Raw genomic sequence first — 18667 nt, 5'->3', positions numbered from 1 at the left:
AGCTGTGCAACTCCTCTCCTGACACAACACCGAGCAAAGGCCACCCAGCACCCATTGCCCCCAAATTTGGTTTCTGAGGATGAGATCAGCAGCCATGCCTTCCTCCCATCAGCTCTTCAGCTTTGTTCTCAGCAGCACTATGATAAGCCAACGCAGGACAAATCTGCAGTGCCATCAGCTCAGGACTAAATCCATGTACCAGGAAGGGAGCTGGGATATGTGTGTGGGGTTGCACTTTCAGCACTGCAGCTGTCCCCAGACCTCCCCCACCCTATTTGGTAACTGGCTGATGCCAAGGGGATGGGAGTGCAGGCAGCACAGGCTGGTGCTGCGTGCGAAGGCTTTCCTGCAGGTCCCTCACACTGACCCGCGTGCGCCTGTGCCAGCCAAATCATTCTGCATCATTTCTCTCTCTCGAGGAGGTAATGGACTGACTCCTCACCATCTGTCTGGCACACTGCAAGGCCTGTGCTGGCAACAGGTCCTTCCAAGGTAGCAATTAAAGACAGAAAAAGAAGAAGGAACGGCTAGAACAACTAGCAGCCATGGACAACCAACTCCACTGTTTTGCAGAGAAAGGGAGGCTTAGGTGCAGTACTAAATACACTGTCTAAGGGGACGGAGCTCAGAGTACAGAAAATTCAGATCTGGGTGCAAACTTTAAACCCTGCTCCTCTTGGTTGGAAACAGAGAGGCTGGAGCAGCAGCAGGGACATTGCCTGACACTGCTCAGCTGGCAGTGGTTGCGAGGCAGTTCGCTGTGGGGATAATGAAGAGGCTGGAGTCTGTCAGCCGTGCCAGGGGGTAGGAGGCTCTCCCCCTGCATCTGGCACTAAGTGACACTGACACACACAGTGGCAGTCCTGACTCTGTTCAGAAGATGGCACTGGGATGTGATTACCCTCTGGCAAGGAGGTAAATGGGTCAGAGCTGAACACTGGGGAAAATAACCAGCTTGCAGAAGAATTTAATATTTTCCAGGAAAAAAAATAAAAGCAAGTAATAAATATTGTATTTCTTCTCTGGCAACCCTGAGAACTGCAATTTAGTGTCCCACATCTAGCTTGAGCCACCAGTAACCAGAGTAATTATTTTTCATCTTTTAATTCCATTTTGCTACACAACTTAGGGTATGAGGCTTTTGCACAGAGAGGAGAAAAGGAGTGAGATAGAAGATAAAGCCTGTTAGCCAGTGAGTACACAGGTAGAAGGGTCCAAGAGCTGTTCAGAGGTGGAATGGGCTGATGAATTTCAGCTGCAGGAGCTGGGCTTGATGTGTCTCTGCATTTCTGGCCTTGGAAGCCCACCTCAATCACTGCACTGTGCCTTTCAGATTTCATAACAGCCCTTACAAAATCACATCTTTTCTTAGCCCCTCTCCACTGTCATTATGACCAGCAGACCAGGGATTTGGCAGGTGACCCTGTTAATCCTTGGGTCACCACTAGAACTGCAAAGAAAGGTCTCAGCAACACTGCAGTGTCCCTTTACTGGCACATCTGAAACCCGCAAAGCTCTTTGTCTGAATGCCTGGCTGCATACATGGCCCCCTCCCTCCAAATCTCCAGCTCAAATACTCAAGCTCTAGCAAGATCACAGTGTTAAGCAATTCCACCTTGTGGGGAGAGACCTAAAGATGAGCCCTTCTTCCTTCAGCTGATAATGACTGTTGAGTTCCCAGTAGCTGCTGGGCTGCACTGAAGTGCACCTTTAACAACCAGCAGCTCACCCAGGCTGTCAGTCAGGGATGTGACCTTTAGGAAGGTAGAAAGCTCTACAGATGCTCTGCCAGTGCAGAATGGGACAGAACTAAGGACTTGGTGGTACCAGAAAGCTTTGAAGGCTTCTGCAGGATAACAGGAGCAGCTTTGTGAGCTCCAGGCTCACAATGGCTTCAGAACATGCCCAACCAGCTCTCTGTGATGGTTTGCTATCCACGCTGGAAAAAGGGCTCCAGCCCTCTGATCCATTCTGAAAAAGTTGTCTGGAGCTGTCTCTCTGTCCTCTGCTACCACCTCCCTCGGCCAAGTGCTTTGGTACACCACCCAGATCTGCAGGTGCAATACACCAGTCTCTCTTGGATCAATTTCCCCAAGTTTCCCCATTTTGCCCAAACTGCAAAGCTCTGCAACCCAGATGCTTCAGAAAGGGTTTCTCAGGAGTCCAGGTCTGACATCTGTGATGACCTTAGCCAAGGTCCAAGCTGGGACCAGTGCCTGCCACTCATGTAACTCATTCTCTTGCGCTGTTTCATAACCTACGTGTAGTACTTGGGACAAACCTGGTTCCCTTGTTTGCTTCAGTGCTTCTGCTTGGAGGCTTGTGAGTGAAAACCTGCAGCTGCTAATGTAACACAGATGAATAATGTCATTACTATAATATTTAAGGCCTGATCTGTATTTCTCTCTTTGGCAGCAGCAGTCTTCAAAAGTTCCCAAGCACCAGCACTGGCAGATTCAAGGCAGCTATTGCCTGCGTAAGATGTCTATGTCTTACTGCAGCAGCTTGCAAAGAAGCCTTGTTTGCTGGAAAAGCCTTCCTACACTCCCCTGAGAGCTCCCCCATGCCTGCCTCAGGCAGTTCAGTTTATTTTTATTGCTGTATCTGACATGTCCCCTTAATACGTATCATTAACATCCTGAGCTGTGCTAGTCAGCGATTTAATTCTCAGACCCAGGGTCACAAGCAAGAACAGCTTTTTCCTAGAAGGTTGGAAAGGATCATTTCCAGCACTGCTTAGGTCTGGCTCTCCCCTTGCTGCTGTCCCAAGGCCCTGGCCATCCTCCTCAATTATCTTTTGGAGGATGGCTTTTCTTTTTATAAATTCACCAAGCAAAGTTATGCCACCACTGTTGGCACAGCCTCCCTGCTGTACACTTACAGATGCTGTGGCTTATTCAGATAGTAGAAAGGCAACAGGGAGGAGAGAGGGTCCAGTAGAGCCACGTAATGGAAACATGCAGTGGTGAAAACCCTCTCTTCCATGCGCCAGAGCATCTGGTAAGACTCAGCATCGATATACTAGAAAGTTCCCATTATAACACACAGACCAGAAGTCCCTCTTGCAGTGATTGCACCCACTGCTTGCAAGCTACTGCTGAAGCTCAGCAGGGACCAGGCAAAGCTCACACTCAGCACAACTGATTCAGCAGGATGGGACAGCCAGGAGACATCATCAAACTTCCCTCAAGCTTTTTAGCTCAGGATCTCAGGCTGAAGTTCAAACACCCTGTGACCTCAGCCACCTCCTTGCAGATGTGAGTGTCCTGATGAGGAGGTCATATAAGAGCACTCATCAGCTCTTAACAGTGCACCACCACAGACAAAATAGAGCCAGAGGAGACTGGATCCCAACCCCAGCATCGGATAACAGAGAATCTTTGGAGCTGAAACAGCCCACAACACAGGAAGAGTCAGCGATACCAACTGCAATCAGTTGAACTACCCAAGACTGCAGACAGTTGAAGGTCTGGGAAGGTTGGTTCAAATAGATTTTCTATTTGCCAAATAGAAGCATCAGAAGATGTGAATAGAAGCGAATAGAAGCAAATAAAAGCAAACAGAGCATCAGAGTGGACATGGCTCAGGAATGACTATAAAAGATCTGTACACATTAAATACCCTGCAGTGTCACACCATGCAGATACCTATTCCACTATGTCTCAGCCCGAGGGTGCAGGCAGTACTATCATGTGCTCCTAAAACCCTGGGTCTTCAGGGTCTTTTTAAAATCATGGGCTTTGCACAACTATTGTGCAATACTGGAGAGGAGCACTGAAAGCCGTCATGCCCATGACTCCTGTCTTGGTGACTGGAAGACTGGAGAGCAAGAGGATGGATGGATGGATGGATGGATGGATGGATGGATGGACAAAAGCTCTGAATCTTCTGGTTGCTCACAGCTGGTGGGATATTTTTACTCATTTTCTGTTTGACTGCTGCTTGGCAGGACACCTGCCGTGTTGTCTAACAACTTTAATCCCCTAGTCTCAGCAGGTCAGCAGTGTTGCTGCTTTAAGACCTTTGCTCTTAAATGCCTGCAATCCAGGGAGAGAGGACAGGGTGGGTTAATTTATAGAGATTAATTCTGCCAAAATACCAGACTAAAGGTCTCTCTCTGGTATGAAACATCATAATAGCGTGGAGGCTGGAAGGAGTCTGTGTTAATTATGCATGAACCCGGCTGTAACTTCTCTGCCCACACCATGAGTTTCCACACACATCTGGCCCATGCTGTGCTCCTAAGCACTCCAAAAAATGTGCAGATGTCAAAATGGGCAGAGAAACATGCAGATCCTGGGGAATATGTGGGTGTTGGATGTGCTGCTCTGCTCAGACCAATTGGACATGCTTCAGGGAGCCCTGGACCTGCCAGTTGCCTGGATTTGGCTTTCCAGCAGTCTATCAGACAAGAGGACACAGGGGATAGGCAGGCCATGTTGTTGGTTAGAATCCAGCCAGGCTCACACCATCACCCAAACAGTTTTCATTTGACAAGGAGATGAGGGTTGTGGGTCCTTGCCTGTATTATGGTTGGTCTGGAATAAACAGATGACCATGGCTTCTTACAGCATTTGCGCTCCAAAAATTGGATTTGAGAAATTCAGAGATTTCTACTAAGAATAAAGATGGGCAGAAGTTCCAGCAGACCCTAAGAAGAAAGGTTAGGGACTTTGAGGCTTTACTTGGAGATATGCTTTTATGTCCAGCTGGCCCATGTTATGCACATGGGGGATGAAGACTGAGCAGAAAGGATGTTCTTCCCACCTGCACATGCTGTGACAAGTTGTTACAGGACACAGTGTCAGGGCACTGCAGCTCCTATGTCCTCTCTATCTCCATTTCCCAGCATTTCCACAGATGGTGAGAGCCACTGAGGAACAAGGCATGCGTAGTGATGGGCCTATGGGGGGCCCAATGGGAAGTCCAGCCCTGGTGCATCAGCCACTTCTCACAGGATTTTGGAAACTAGTGCTCGTGTAGCATCTGCTTCCCAGCAGTGCCTTTGTGCTGGCACCAGACAGGCACCCAGGCACGCAGCTGTAACTCTACACATGCTGCATTTATTCCAAACCAAGTGGTTTTTCACTCCAGTTGCTTCTACCCACCCTTCAAATCTCCCAGTGCTTCTGAAAGAAGTGCTGTGAAGTCTAAGCCAGCAACATGAAGGCTCCAAGCTGGGATCTGCACAGTCCTCTGGAACCCTTGCTCCCCAGAGCTGAGCTCTCTAACTCACTTATTCCTGCCACTCAGTGTTCATGCCAAAGGCCAGCAGATCAGGCCATTTTCTGACAGGGGAGCCCAGAAAGAGCAATGCTTTGCACAGGCTCTGAAACATGTATGTAGGATGAGATTTTGTCTGTGAACAGCTCCAACAAATTTTAGCTGAGTGAGAAATAGGAAGAAAGTCACTGCTCTAAACCACCTGAAAGTGCAGAGTACTTGGAGGTCATTCATTAAAGGCAGTGCTGGCAACACACACGCTCCCAAATCTGCATCCACAAACCTTCAGTGCTGCTCAGCATCACATCCCTGACTGGAGACATAGGAAGCATTAGGGCAGTCAAGGAGCAGCTTTTCAGAAATAAACAAATGCTGCTTTGTCCACATCCCTCCTCCTGTGTTTCAATCTGTTCTCAGTTACTACAGCCAAAAAATTGAAACACTCTGGGTCTGAGGCTTGGGATGAAACTACTGATATCTCCAGCCCAGGGCTCATGGAAAATTGAATCAGAAGCTGTAGGGACTCTCAGAGACCAGGCAGGTTTTTTCCTTCCCAATAGCAAATCTTCCCCATGATGCTCCTCTAATTTCCCTTCTTCATTTAAGTCTGAAGTCCTAAAGGGTTGTCCCTGTTTCCTCACTGTGGTTAGTGACCTCAGGGCTGGAAAAGGACGCACAGAGGCCACACTTTGAAGGAGAGAGAAGGAGTTTGCACTCCCCCTCAACCCTGCACAACCAGGGACCATCACTAGCACAGTCCTTGCCTCCTGGTAGAGAATGACCTGCAGAGAGCCAAGAACTGTACAGACTGACATCCCCACAGACATCACTCTGGCCTCTAAACCACTGTAATGTCTCTCCAGTCCAGATGATGCTGATTAAGCAGTAGTGCCTGGATGTGATGTGCTTCCTAATGTCCGAGGCATTAATCCATCTTCAAGTGTTGCCCCCTCAATAAATCAATAGCTATTAAGGATAACTTATCCCATTTTTAATAGTCACACAGTTTTCCCTTCCTGAATCTTGATTTTAAATTACCAGTCTGCAGTGGGGCCTATAAAACCACAATGCTTTTGAACTCAGAAGAGAAAGAAGGTGGGTCGTCAGATGACTTTCACAGCCACTTAACTCAAGATGTGCTTTACCTGTTGTATGCACATCTGCAAAAGTCCATCAAGAATCAGGCTTGGAGAGACCAGAGTATCAGAGTCAATACCCCTTGTGCCATGCCACAATCATGGGAGAGCAGTAAAATGAAAAAAGTGGCAAGAGGAGAACTGTAAGAACCCTCCATCTGCCTCCTCCATCCCTCATGCTAGCACAGAGGAGTCTCAGCAGGAGGAGATCAAGGTTAATGGAACAACTATAGACAAGTGGAGTATCACCATACTGCTCTGTCACTGTCACAGACTGTGTCCTCTGTTGCAGCAAATCCCATAATGGCTCTGCCCCTGGAGACAGTGGCATCCCTGTGGTCTCCAGTGGATGAACACATTTCAGTGGCTGTGAGGGGTTGCAGCACTATCATGGACACACTGGAATTTTCAACAAAAGGCAAGTGAATGTAAGAATTGCCAAGGAGAGAAAGAGCTGACTCCTGAAGGATGCCCCTGGAACCACTGAGCAGAACATGGGGCCTCCGTGGACCAGCCCCTGACAACCCTTTCTAAGTGTCTCAGACATATGAGTTCCTGTGCACAGGGAAGGAAAACCCACACAGGTAAAATCCACTTGCTCCCAGAAACAAAAACTGAAACAAGAATAAATAGACTTTGAAATGTCTCTAGTACCTTTACCTGCAGAGGGTTCTTTGTGCTTATGGCAATGACGTGATACTTGTAGTAACACAGCTCACAGCTCCAGCAGCCTCTCTCGCTAATCCATTTGATCAGACATGGCTGGTGCGTGCACTTCACCGATCCGTCGCATCGACACGGGCTCAGCAACTCCCCCTGAAAGAGAGAGACAGCATCAGCAAGGCTCCCCTCCTCCCCTCCTCTCACAGGCATGGTGCAGCACGGCACAGCACAACGTGGCACGGCATGGCACGGCAGAAGCTCCATCGTCCACCCATTTGATCTTTGTTCCTTTTTACCTGGTTTGGCTTAGGCAATCATGCTGCCTCCTTTCATTTTCCCGCTAATAATGCTTGGCTGATGTGAACAGAGATTGACAGGGATGTAATGGTCTCAAATACTTGGGTCTTACATTTTTTTGTGGGAAGAGACAGCTGGGTAGATAAGGAGTGCCTAATCACCACTGAAGGAAAAACTAGATGAGCACAACTCTTACTAGACACTAGAGGACCCACACTAGACCACAACCAGTGGACACAGCTCTGCTGGCAACCAGATATCACTGGTTCACTGCTCAGGTTTCTGTTTCTCTACTACCTATTTTAGAAAGTGAGGTTGGTGCTGGGTATAGCTGTGAGACAGCCTCTGCTGCAGACTGGAGTCTTGCTCAGCCCAGGGTGGTTTCCTCAAGCCCAGGCAGGCAGGAGGGTGAGCACAGATGTGGCAGTCCTGGGAATTTCTGTGCAGGCTGGCTCGTGCCAGCTGTGGAGGTGCTGTTCCTTCTCTGGGAACTGGCCTGAGCCCAGTGCCATGCGGTAATTCCCAGGACTTGGCAAGCACTGGGCATTTGCCGTGTTAGACACAAGACTCTCCTTCCCAGTGCTCCTGGACCCAGAGGGACAAACATGACCGTGGGTGACAGGTGTGTGCCTGGGGTCCAGGTTTTTGTGTACTCATAGTCCAGCAAGGAAAAGGTCCTCAAATTTCACTCCCCCCTCTGTCCACTTCCCCCAGGCAGTCATACCAATGCACAGCCTACAGGGCTGGCTATTTGCACCACAGGAACAAGCAAGATGGACAAATTGTATCCTGGATTGTGACAGAGACATTTATGCTTGGTGGCCAAAACACTGAACCTCCTGGCTCGCTCACTTGTTTCTGGCATAGCTTTAAACAAGGTATCCAGGAAAACCCAGTATTATTCTGATCCATCTGCTATTTTCCTGTTCACCATGGGACCAAATTCCTCTCTGCACACAAGCTCAGGAGCTCATTTTACAGTTTTTTGCCATCACTTATTCAGAGAAGGACAGAACCATTACATTTTAATCCTCACCTCTTAGTGTTTAAAAGCCACACTACAGACCCCAATAGTGTATTTAGCTGTGCTCCATGATGTAAAAGCTTTTAAAGGCAGAATAATATCTATGGGACAGGGAAGGCTGGCATCATACTTTCAGTGCTGGGGAGAGGATATTTGCTCCTACACCCACAGATCAGCCCCATCGTTATCACTGATGGAGCACTGGGACTACAGATCCTGGATATGGACACTGGTGGATATGGTAAAAGACACCATTCCAACTGCCATGGGTTAGGAACCAGATCCTGCTCTTTCTAACCCTGGTGGGAAACTGTCTCAGCTTCCAGGTCACTACATCAGGTCTCAGGACCTGTGGAACTGAGCATCACACTAGGCAAAGCAATACCCCTTTTTATGAAACCTAATGCAAACATGTTAATTGTTTCATTTGTTTCAGCTAGGTGACCTAGAAATGTCATCTTCCATGAAATTTTAGCAAAACTGTAAATAACTGTATAAGTTACAAAATCAGCCTCAGCTCTACTTGGTACTTGTTTTCATTACACACTGGAGGGGATGCAAAGGAAGCGGGGAACAAGGAGGGTTGTAGGGTCCATGAACCTTTTTCACCTGGAAAGGGGGAACAGGACAAACCAGAAGAAGGGAAGCAGAAAAGGATTAGATGGGAGAAAGGGGTATGTGGGAAAGAGCATTTGACATTTAAACTTCCCTTGTGAGGTCCAATTTGAGGGTCTCACGTTCAGCTGTGCATGTTTGTGACCTTTGCTGAGACTGGAATCTTGCTGGAACAGCACAAGTGTGATAAGGAGCCAGCACTGGCACGTTCTGCCACATAGGATACAAAAGGGGAATGATTAGAGCACAGCTACTCTGATTCCCAGCTTGCCAACCTCTTCCATACCAAGGTCCATTGGTACAAGGACCACTGCTACGTGCCTCTGGTGTACCCTTCTCATCTCAGACCCTGGTGCCTTATTTTCTCAACAGCTTCACTCCTCAGCATACAAGTGCATCCCCAGCAACAAGGAGGTAGCACAGAAACCTCCCAGCTCTGCAGCATCCCTGCCTTTCTTTCCACCTCACCGCACACCAGGGTCTCCTGCAGGGCTCAAAGTGGTGAGTGCAGGACCTGGGTTTTGTCTAATGAGCAGCTGGAGGCATCAGTGATGAAGGATCAGGAACAGAGCAGAACGGAGCAGGAACTAAGAGCAACAACCTCAAGGCAAAGGCACAGGAGAAAAACTGTAGCTGCAGCCTGGACTCACGTTGACTTCTTGGGCTCTGTAATAACTGATCTATGAAATCTGAGCTTGTCTCTTCAGAGCCAAGAAATGTTCACAGACATCCTACACTGCCATGGGGACCCAGTCCCTCTTCCCTAACTGGGATGCTCCAACCTAGGCAGTCCTGCCAGCTCCTCTAACCTCAGGACTCAACTGTGGAGATGAATCCCCCAGTTACTTCATTTTTGCAAATCCAGCAAAAACTCTATTTATCACATTTTCTCCAGCCGTGTGAAATATTATATCCTTGCATGTGGTGCACAGCTATTTTTGCATACTGTGAAGCCCAATTCTGTCCACAGCAGGCATTTGTAAAACACTGCCACATGCACACATGCACTCCTGTACCAGCAGAAAAACAAACACCAGGGGCATATTAAAGGAATAAATCCTTTGTACAGCAAAGGAGAAGGAGTCTCATCGCTGGCTGTACAGAGAGCTCAGGAACAGACCATCGGCTGTGACAGACAGGAAGGATTCGCTGCACAGAGAGTTCTGCTGCTAAAAGCTACATGAACACAAAAGCAAGCCCAAAGTGAGATGCAGATCACAGCAATTAGAGATGGAAATTAAATCCCCATGACTGCTTCTGCAGGTTTGTAGAAGATGGCTCTGCACAACAAATTCTCCAATGCTCAAACAGCAGCATTCCCAACAATTCCCTTTGGGGACTGTTCTCCAAAGACCCTTTGAAGGGTCTATTTCCTATTTCACAACACTTATTTTTGCAATCACTGGGATGAGCCTAAGCAGCATTTCTTCTTTGTCAGCAACTAATGGAGAAATGCTCCCCAGCTGCAAGCTTCCTCCTCAGCTTGCTCAGTACCATCTTGTTCTTCTGAAACAACCAAGTGCGCTTTGGATTTAGGGCACGTGACTTTTTTTTTTTTTTTGCTGTTATCCAAGTCTAAATTAGAAAAAAAACCCCACAAAGTTAAGAAAAAGGGAAGTGTGGTCTGGCTTCAGCCATAACCATCCCATCATATGCAGGAAATGCTCTTCCCTGTGTATTCCTCTTCCCTACCTCTAGGGAGAGTAATATATTAAGCAATTATATATAATATTGTTTCTTATTTTTGGCTGTAATGGGAGCTTGTCTCTAGGAGCAGCAAGGGCAAGGCCAGGCTGAACTGGCTTTACCCTGAAGAGGACAATACTGCTGGAGATGAAGCAGGAGTGCAGGTCTGTTCCAGCTCTGTCCTCTCCTTCTGAATTCCCAATCTGTACCCATTGCAGTACACCAAAGTGGTTAATGATTATCTAGCCACTGCTATTTTAAGCCTACTGGGAGGAGTGCTGAGAAAGGATGGGAAAAAAAAATTATCGCCAGTGCATGCTTCTGGTGCTCAGTATGTCAAGGGAAAAAATAACCACGTCAGGAGAGGTGTCACCCCTGTGGAGGGCTGGGGGCAGTGCTTCACCTGACCATTTTATTTGTCATTTATCAGAGCTGGGAGACCATCCACACATTGCTACCACAGCTGCAGCTGCTCACCCACCAGCAGGCAGACATGGGATGTGTTTCCTGGGCCTGTTCTTTTAACTGCAAATTAAGTACAGCAAATTTGCTCACCTAGTCGTCTTTAAACACAGCAGGGCTGGGGACAATGGTGTAACCGGCCCAGGTGTAACTGGGCCTTCTGGACTGGCCCAGCTCCAGCTGTGCTGACCTATGTCTGCTGCCTGGGTTGCTCCTGAGCACCAGCTCAGCTGGAAACAGCCCACTTACCAACATCCTGCTACCACAACCATTAAAGCAAACATTTTGAAAAGTGCAAGCTGTACAGAAAACCAAGATAGCTGATGGTGATCTTAAGACCTGTAGTTCTTCTTCACCAGTGCATTTTCCCTGAGTAGGTGGGCAAAGCAGCATGAACATCACCCACGGAACCAGTGCCCTGGACAGGTCAATGAGAAGATGTTAAATGACTTGTCCACATGACAAGGGCTACCATCTCTCTTTGGGTGTGCACATGCAGCTGCTTCTGCTCACAGATCTTCACACACGGATCTGACTGCTAGCATTTATCTGAGTTTGTCTCGTTTGGAAAAGGAAACCAGGAATATTTAATTTCAGGTCTTCAGCTGTGTCTCCTAAAAATACTTAAGTCTTCACATTGAATTTAAATGCAATGGGAAGTTTTATTATGGCAAATAAATGCCAAATGATTTCTATATTAGGAACATAATTACCAACAAATTAAGTCCGATGGCAAAGAGAAACCCATTGTTGCAGAGCTGGTAAACTTCAATAAACATCTGCTAATGATCAGTCTGTCTTCACGCACAGTTACAAGAGCTACCCTTCCATCCTTTGAAATTAAACATGTATGTTACTACCACCAGCTCAAATGCTTCCTGTGAGTACCCTCACATGTGCAAGCACTGTGCCAGCCAGCAACAGACAACAAGGGACTTGAAATAGATGTGTATGTGTGTGTGTATGTGTGTATATATATATCTCTCAATCTCCATTTTGGCAGCAATTTGCTGAGAGACTTGACTCACATGGGGACAACCCTAAAACCTGGAGAACCTATAGGAAAACCTATGTGAGTAACTATAAAAAGAAATCATCCAGACTCTGCCACCTCTGTGACCAGGACTGCCTCATCCCACAGCTCCTATGCAAGACTGGGCATCCCTGCAGCATGCAGAGGCAGCTCTGCCCCATTGCAGGAAAGATCTGCCCTGGGGTGCAATGAGTACCTTTGCAGCAGCAAGAAAAAATGAACCCCCCCTTAAAGGACTGAAGAAAAATCCAGCTCTGGACAATTCTTTGTGTTGCTCAGACGTGGCTTTAAGCCTGTGGCTACCTGGTTGCAGTCTTTGATGTGGGCTCTTGGCCTGGCAGCTCCCTGGGGAAGGACCACATCTCTGCAGGGCTCAGCTTGGTAGAGGTGTGGGTTGCCCTCTGGGGCTCCTCATCCCTTCAGCAGTACAAGTGAGCAGCCACAGCTGGGCATGTCAGGCTGGGGGCTCTGATATGGGTATAGGGGGCACAGCTCTGCTTTTTTATGGTTTTCCACTATTTTCAATGATATTACCGTTCTGGTAGCCCTGTGAATGGGGCACTTATCTCTGACAGGGCAATGAGAACTCAAACAACATAACACAGGCATCTCCCTGCCTACAGGCTGGGTGCAAGTAGACAGGCATCTCAGCTTTTAAGCACCCAGCAAAACCACCACACACCCCTCTGGGACCATCAAGAGTATTTTGGTGATGTCTGGAAATGTAGGTGCTGGTCAGGAGAGGGGTATATCTCACACAGTCCTGAGCTGAAACCCAGTGTTTGTTCCAGAGCGAGTCCTGTCTGAAAAGCCATCACGTCTGCAGAGCTCCCAGTCCTCCAAAAACAGCACAAATTGCCTTTCCGCCCACGGAGGCTGCGGCACCTGCGAGGAGTGCCGAGGCTGCCACACTGCTCAGGCTTTTTCAGCACCTCTCTGATGAAAACATGAAAGGTTGCAGCCACAGCTGTGAGAAGGGCAGGGTGGGACCTGCCTTGCAGCCTCCTGCTGGAAAACTCATCCTACTGCTACCACAAAAGACATGACTTCCCAGCTGAGCTGAATCCAACAGCCTTTGGCCTTACCATGGACAAAGGAAATTTTAAGTTATCTCTGTTCCTTCCCATCTGCAGTGTTTTGTGCCTGTCACCACTGCTAAGACAGACAATGACGGGTGGCAGTTCAGAACTTGGGAGTGGGATGGAGAAGTGGGAAGAGAGACTCCTTTCTCCGAGCATTACTGTTCCCCTTGGGGACTCTGTCACTGCAAAGCTGAGGGACCATCACCTCATCTGGCTGCTCATCAGGGCAGCAGTGAAGCTTGCCCATGCTTTAAGTCAAAGAATGTTTTTTTCAGTTATAGCAGATGACTCAAGAGTCTCAGCTGTGTTGGAGGCAGACAGAGGGTGAAACCTCTGTGCCCTCATGCCCCACAACATGTGCAGGGATTTGGGGAGAAGCATGTGACTGGTCCCATCCCAGGGCTGTGCCCTTGTCAGCAGAGAACAGGAAAGTCCCAAAAGACTCCTGAGCTGCATCATGACGTTGGTTGCCCTCTTTACCAAACTGCCCTGCTCCTCCTCTGACACCTCTGAACAGGGTGTTCAAAAGCAAGACCCCTCATAGCTCTGTCCATGTGCCCCCATGGGATCCCCACTGCTTATTAACAGGGATGGGTGCCATGTCAGAAAAGCCTGAGAGCAACCTCTGCACTCCACCTTTCCCACAGAGTAAGCAATGGTGCCACAGACTCAGCTGGGCAGGAGCAGGGGTGGATTTCCTCTGCGCACAGATCAGCTCTCAGCTCTGCCAGGGATCAGAAAAGATGGCTTCTTTTCCTCCCTTAATTGCTAAAACCTTAAGGAGTTCTGCAGGGCAGGAAGGAGGGTGAGAGAAATGAAGACAAGGAATAAAAACTCCTGAAGAAAAGAAAGGAGGAGGAAGAGGCTTGAGAAGTTCCTGGGTGCAGAAAACCCAGTGCATTAGAGAGTGGCAGCTCTGGCTCCCCCAGACAGGAGCCTTTGCTATGGTGACTCATCTTGGAGCACTCTGGAGTGGTGGCTCTGCTGTGTGGCTCTGCCCTCGCTCCTTCACTGATTTCCAGGGGAAGGTGATTGAATACAGCTCCACTGAGCTTAATGTGAACTGTCAGGGAGCTGGGGTGCATTTACGCAATGCCTTGGTAACAGAAGAGAAAACAGGAAAGCTGCAGAGTTTAACGTAAAATATTTGGACGTGACCCTATCCCTTCCCATTATAACAAGGAAAAAAAAGGACTTAATCTAGGCTAGGGCTATTTCAATATTTATCTGACAGTAACTTGCCCATGTGTTTGCCCACAGAATGGCATTATCCAACTGCTCTGGGTGCTTCCCTGCCACCACTGGTAAAGGCCAAAAGGAGGTTTTTCAGGAAGGACCAGGTGTCTCATAGCTTAACACCAATTTCCTTTAAAGGAAAGTAGTTTAAAGAAATAGAAAGTATGCATTTTTGTGAGAAACAGAGAATCACAGATTATTTTTTGTTCGATGAGCTATGGAGTATTTTAACACCTGTTTTCAGGCCAGTGAAAAAAAAGTCCCACTTGGCTGGGAAAGGGCGACAGCATGGAAAGGGGATTAGTTCTCACCTGGGACAGCCACTGCTGGGGAATCGAGAGGGGAGGACAGTCCCTAAGGGTCCCTTTACCTTACAGGAAAGATCAGCTCCATCTCTGTGTGTAGGTCTTGCCAACAGATGGGCCCTTCTCAGAGGAGACTCCTCTAAACAGGAATCCTGATCCATCAAGTTTTCCTCTGAGCAAATCACAACAAATCAGTCCTCAGAGCAAATCAGCTTTCCTCAGCAAACAAAGGCCATGCTGCCACCACTGAACCCACTATGAAGAAGCTGGTACTGATCCTGCCCTGTGCCTTGTCAGGCTGGGCTGCTCTACACTGTGCAATGCAGCACAAGGGCTCTGTAACTTCAGAGAGGAGAAAGCACCAGCCCTGACTTCCCACGGGTGTTTTTCTCTAGCTGTTTGTGCCAGCAGTGTCCCTTGCTTCATTTCTCACCAAAATGGAAGCCCTCAGTTTGAAGAGTCCAGGCAGTTTAGTCAGGTCTCCCAGCTGTACCAGATCAGTCCCTCACAAAGGGGGACAAAGCAGCACAAAGTGCTGTGGTCCCCTCTTCATGGATAGGAGGAGCTTGCCCAGCTTCCAGAGATAGAGGTGACAAGAGGCTGGAGGTGAATTGTCCCCTGCTCTGCCCACTGAACCAGTCTTCAAAATTTGCACCTTTAGAGCTCTGCCAGCTTGTCATTTCAACATCAGCCCTCTTTTGGGTAGCCAAACTCCATGGAAATTGATTTCCTGAAGTCGGAGAACACCCTTGTTAAGGGATTCAATATAAACCTATTCAACAGAAATGGGAGCTGGTGGACCAATGTTGGAAAGACCCACACCACTGCCCACATACAATACCATCAAGATCCACCTACAAATGGTCCCATTGTCCCATTTTCCTGGCATGGAAAGACAGACACCAGGCTGTCCTGGTTGCACATAGAGGTGTTGGCAGAGCCCAGCTACAGCCCAGATGAACCTCTGTGTGCCCTTGCTTTGGCACCTATCACACAGGCTCTTGGCCAGTCTCGGCTATGCCACCAAAGCATGACTAGGAAACTTTTGTGAAAACCTGTCCCACTAAAGCAAAGACAAATCTTACCTGAAATACGGAATAAGAAAGGATTTTCAGGAATAAATTATCAACAGCCCAAGGAGCAGAGAGCTTACAATATATATAGATCATACTGGTATTTATTTGCTTTTCTCTCTACAGGATTTCCAGAAGAATAATAACTTCACTTAGGTGTTCTACAGCCCACTTCATCCTAATGTCATTGAACATGTTTTTGATTAGCTGATTTAAGTAATTCTTACTAAATGTTGCTCGGTTGCAAGGAATCAAAAGGTAAGCATCTCAAATATCACCTGCTGTGCCTCATCAGGTGTGATAATAGCACCGATTAAGTGAAGAGCCTTCAGTGCATAGAAATCACAGTGCTGCGCATGTGAAATCAAGATACCTGAATGCCCCTGAGCACTTGGGTGTTGGAGAGAGTTCAACTCCAGACTTGTCCTGAATACAGAGTGAAGCTGTTTCAGCATCCCAGAGAAGAAATGTCCTAGTCTGTAGCTCTTGGGCTTTCACCAGAAGTACTGAGGCTTTAAACTTCTGGAGATTTACTGCAGATCCCATCCATTTTGTGAGCTAGAACAATCTAGTTACTTCCAAAAGAGGAATCCACTGGCTTTTCTTAATTAAATTTCAAGTATTTCAGACAATACTTAGATTTATCCTGTGTGAGATACAAGAGTGAACTCAACTTTGCTCCCTTGGATGCTCAGGTAAGTCTGATGTTACACCATGAAGCCAAACAACTCTTCAGCACAAATCAAGTACCCTTATGTTATGGTTTGTTGTAATAAATTTTCAACCAATTAAAGAGGTTTTCCATTTTTTTTTTCTACAAATGGCTTTTTTACTAGAAAAATCCTCAGCTAAACAGAATTCTTCTAAATATACTTTTTTTTTTTTAATGGGAAAAAAAAAAAAGCAATTACTCCTTATTATCTCTAATCCTTGGGGACCTTTACCTTTCTACTTCTTCAGTCCTCATCAGATCCATCAATGTGTATTTTAAAAGTTCAAAGTATAAAGTTAAAGCTTTCAGCATGCAAGTACCATATAATGCGATTCTTATCCGAGATGTGCTCATAATTCATCAAATTGAACTTTGCAGCTACTTCCCTGGGAAGCTGTTCATAAAGATACTCAGCTAATGGCCATTTCAGAAAACATTATGCCATCGGCTGCTGAGTAGCAGCCATGGAAAATCCACAGAAATGGATGCTGGGTTGACTCTCCAGATGATAAATCCCACTTTTAAAGACAGTGAAACAAACAGAGCAATTGGCTTTTTTTTCTTCTTTTTTCTTTTTTTCTTTGAGAAAGCTGAACAACCCTTCAACATTAAAGCTGAGAAAATCTTTACTCTGTAATATTTGCCTCATCTTCCTGCTTTCTTCACAAACAAGAAAATGGCCAGGTGCTGTTGGCAGCCTTACAGCAGTGAGATGCTCCTTCCAAAAGTGCAGCACCTGCACTAAAGAGCTGCTTCATGCTGGTACCATCAGCTTATCAATGAAGGGGAGTGGAAAATGACAATAGCATAGGATTTGAGGGTTCTCATTTGCCACAGTACCCTCAAGTGAGCCCCAGCCAGGACGGAGGGCAGGGGGGTGAGGAACGGGGGGAGCCATGAACACACTCAACACATGGAAGCCAAAAATAAGGTGCAAACAGAAGCACAGAGCTCATCTCCAGTAATCAAAGGCAGCGTTCCCCAGATGGGAGTGGAGATGAGGATGTGACAGGAAGGACTGTCCAAATCGGTCTGGATGGGAAGAGTTATGCAGGAGCTTTTCCTGCTCCATCTGGGCTGGTCAGGACTGGCAGCTCAAAGAGACAGAAACCCTCCAAAGCTGTATCCCTCTCCAAAGGTGTTTGTGTCTCCTGTGGGGTGAGGTAGCACTTGAATGGGGGCAGCTGTTGGCCTTGGGTGCACCTGGGGTGAAGGCTGCCCCTGGGGCTGAGGACAGCCTGGCAGAGAGCTGAAAGCAGAAGTAAGGTGGGAGACAGCACAACACACACAGGGCTGCTGCAGGGCCGGGGAGCTGCGATATAAAATAATGAGCGTGGTTTGTTTACTTTTAGCTTCGCTAGCACTGCAGGACTGAGCTGTTTCATTAAGATGTGGCCTGATCTGCTTTTCCTTTCTGCCTCCCAGACTCAAGGAGAAGAATATGCAATTACAAAGTTCACTCATGTAGAGCCCTTCAATTACTGGGTAACTCTGTTATGGTTTTTCTAAACATTACAAGACTCGTGCAATAGGACATGACATCTGAAGTAATTCATTTTTCATCTACCGATTAGCAGAAATTAAAATGGTTCTCTGAACATCCCAATGTATGTGAGATCAAGTTCCTTATTACTACGCATTGTCTTAGTGGTGGAGGCATTTCTTTTTAATGTCTCAGGCAATGCTGCAAGCAGAGATACTGAACAAAATATATGAGGGAGGCAGCAGAAGGGAGAATAGAGACCCACAGGGACCATGGGGAGGTGGAGCTCCAAAGCCTTGCCTTCCAATCCTGCCATAAGGTCACTTAAATGTCTGGCAGAAAGTCAAGATGCTTGCTGGCAAAACGTGCACTGGAGGCAGAGGCACCTCCATTGGAAATGATGCAGCAACAGAGTGAGGCTGAACTGCCTTTACTGGCAGTGAGCTAAAAACCAGCCATAAATATAAAGTGTTTCTTCAAGAGGTGCCTACCAGTGGTAGCAGAGCAGCTGCCTGCAGGACGCACTCATGCAGATAGGATGGATGCCGCTCCGGACCCCAGCATGCCAAACCACCAGTAACACCTCTCCAGTGGGATCTAGGAAAGTACTCACGGGGCTGGGGTGGGGAGTCTCTGC

General features: G+C 47.5%; 1 protein-coding gene across 3 annotated transcripts in view; it reads right to left on the bottom strand.

The window, feature by feature from the left end:
* Nucleotides 1–18667, bottom strand: part of MARCHF4 (membrane associated ring-CH-type finger 4) — a 108198-nt gene that overhangs the window by 29317 nt on the left and 60214 nt on the right. For 2 of the 3 annotated variants that reach the window (XM_050339447.1, XM_050339446.1), the window contains exon 3: nucleotides 7014–7175. In XM_050339447.1, the coding sequence (XP_050195404.1) occupies nucleotides 7014–7175 (162 nt within the window). The remainder of the gene's footprint in view (nucleotides 1–7013; nucleotides 7176–18667) is intronic. The other variant, XM_050339448.1, reaches the window with a different exon arrangement.

The sequence above is a fragment of the Myiozetetes cayanensis genome, unplaced genomic scaffold, assembly GCF_022539395.1.
Source record: "Myiozetetes cayanensis isolate MyiCay16 unplaced genomic scaffold, myiCay2020 scf9, whole genome shotgun sequence".
Lineage (NCBI taxonomy): Eukaryota > Metazoa > Chordata > Aves > Passeriformes > Tyrannidae > Myiozetetes > Myiozetetes cayanensis.
This window is presented reverse-complemented; position numbering and strand designations above follow the sequence as displayed.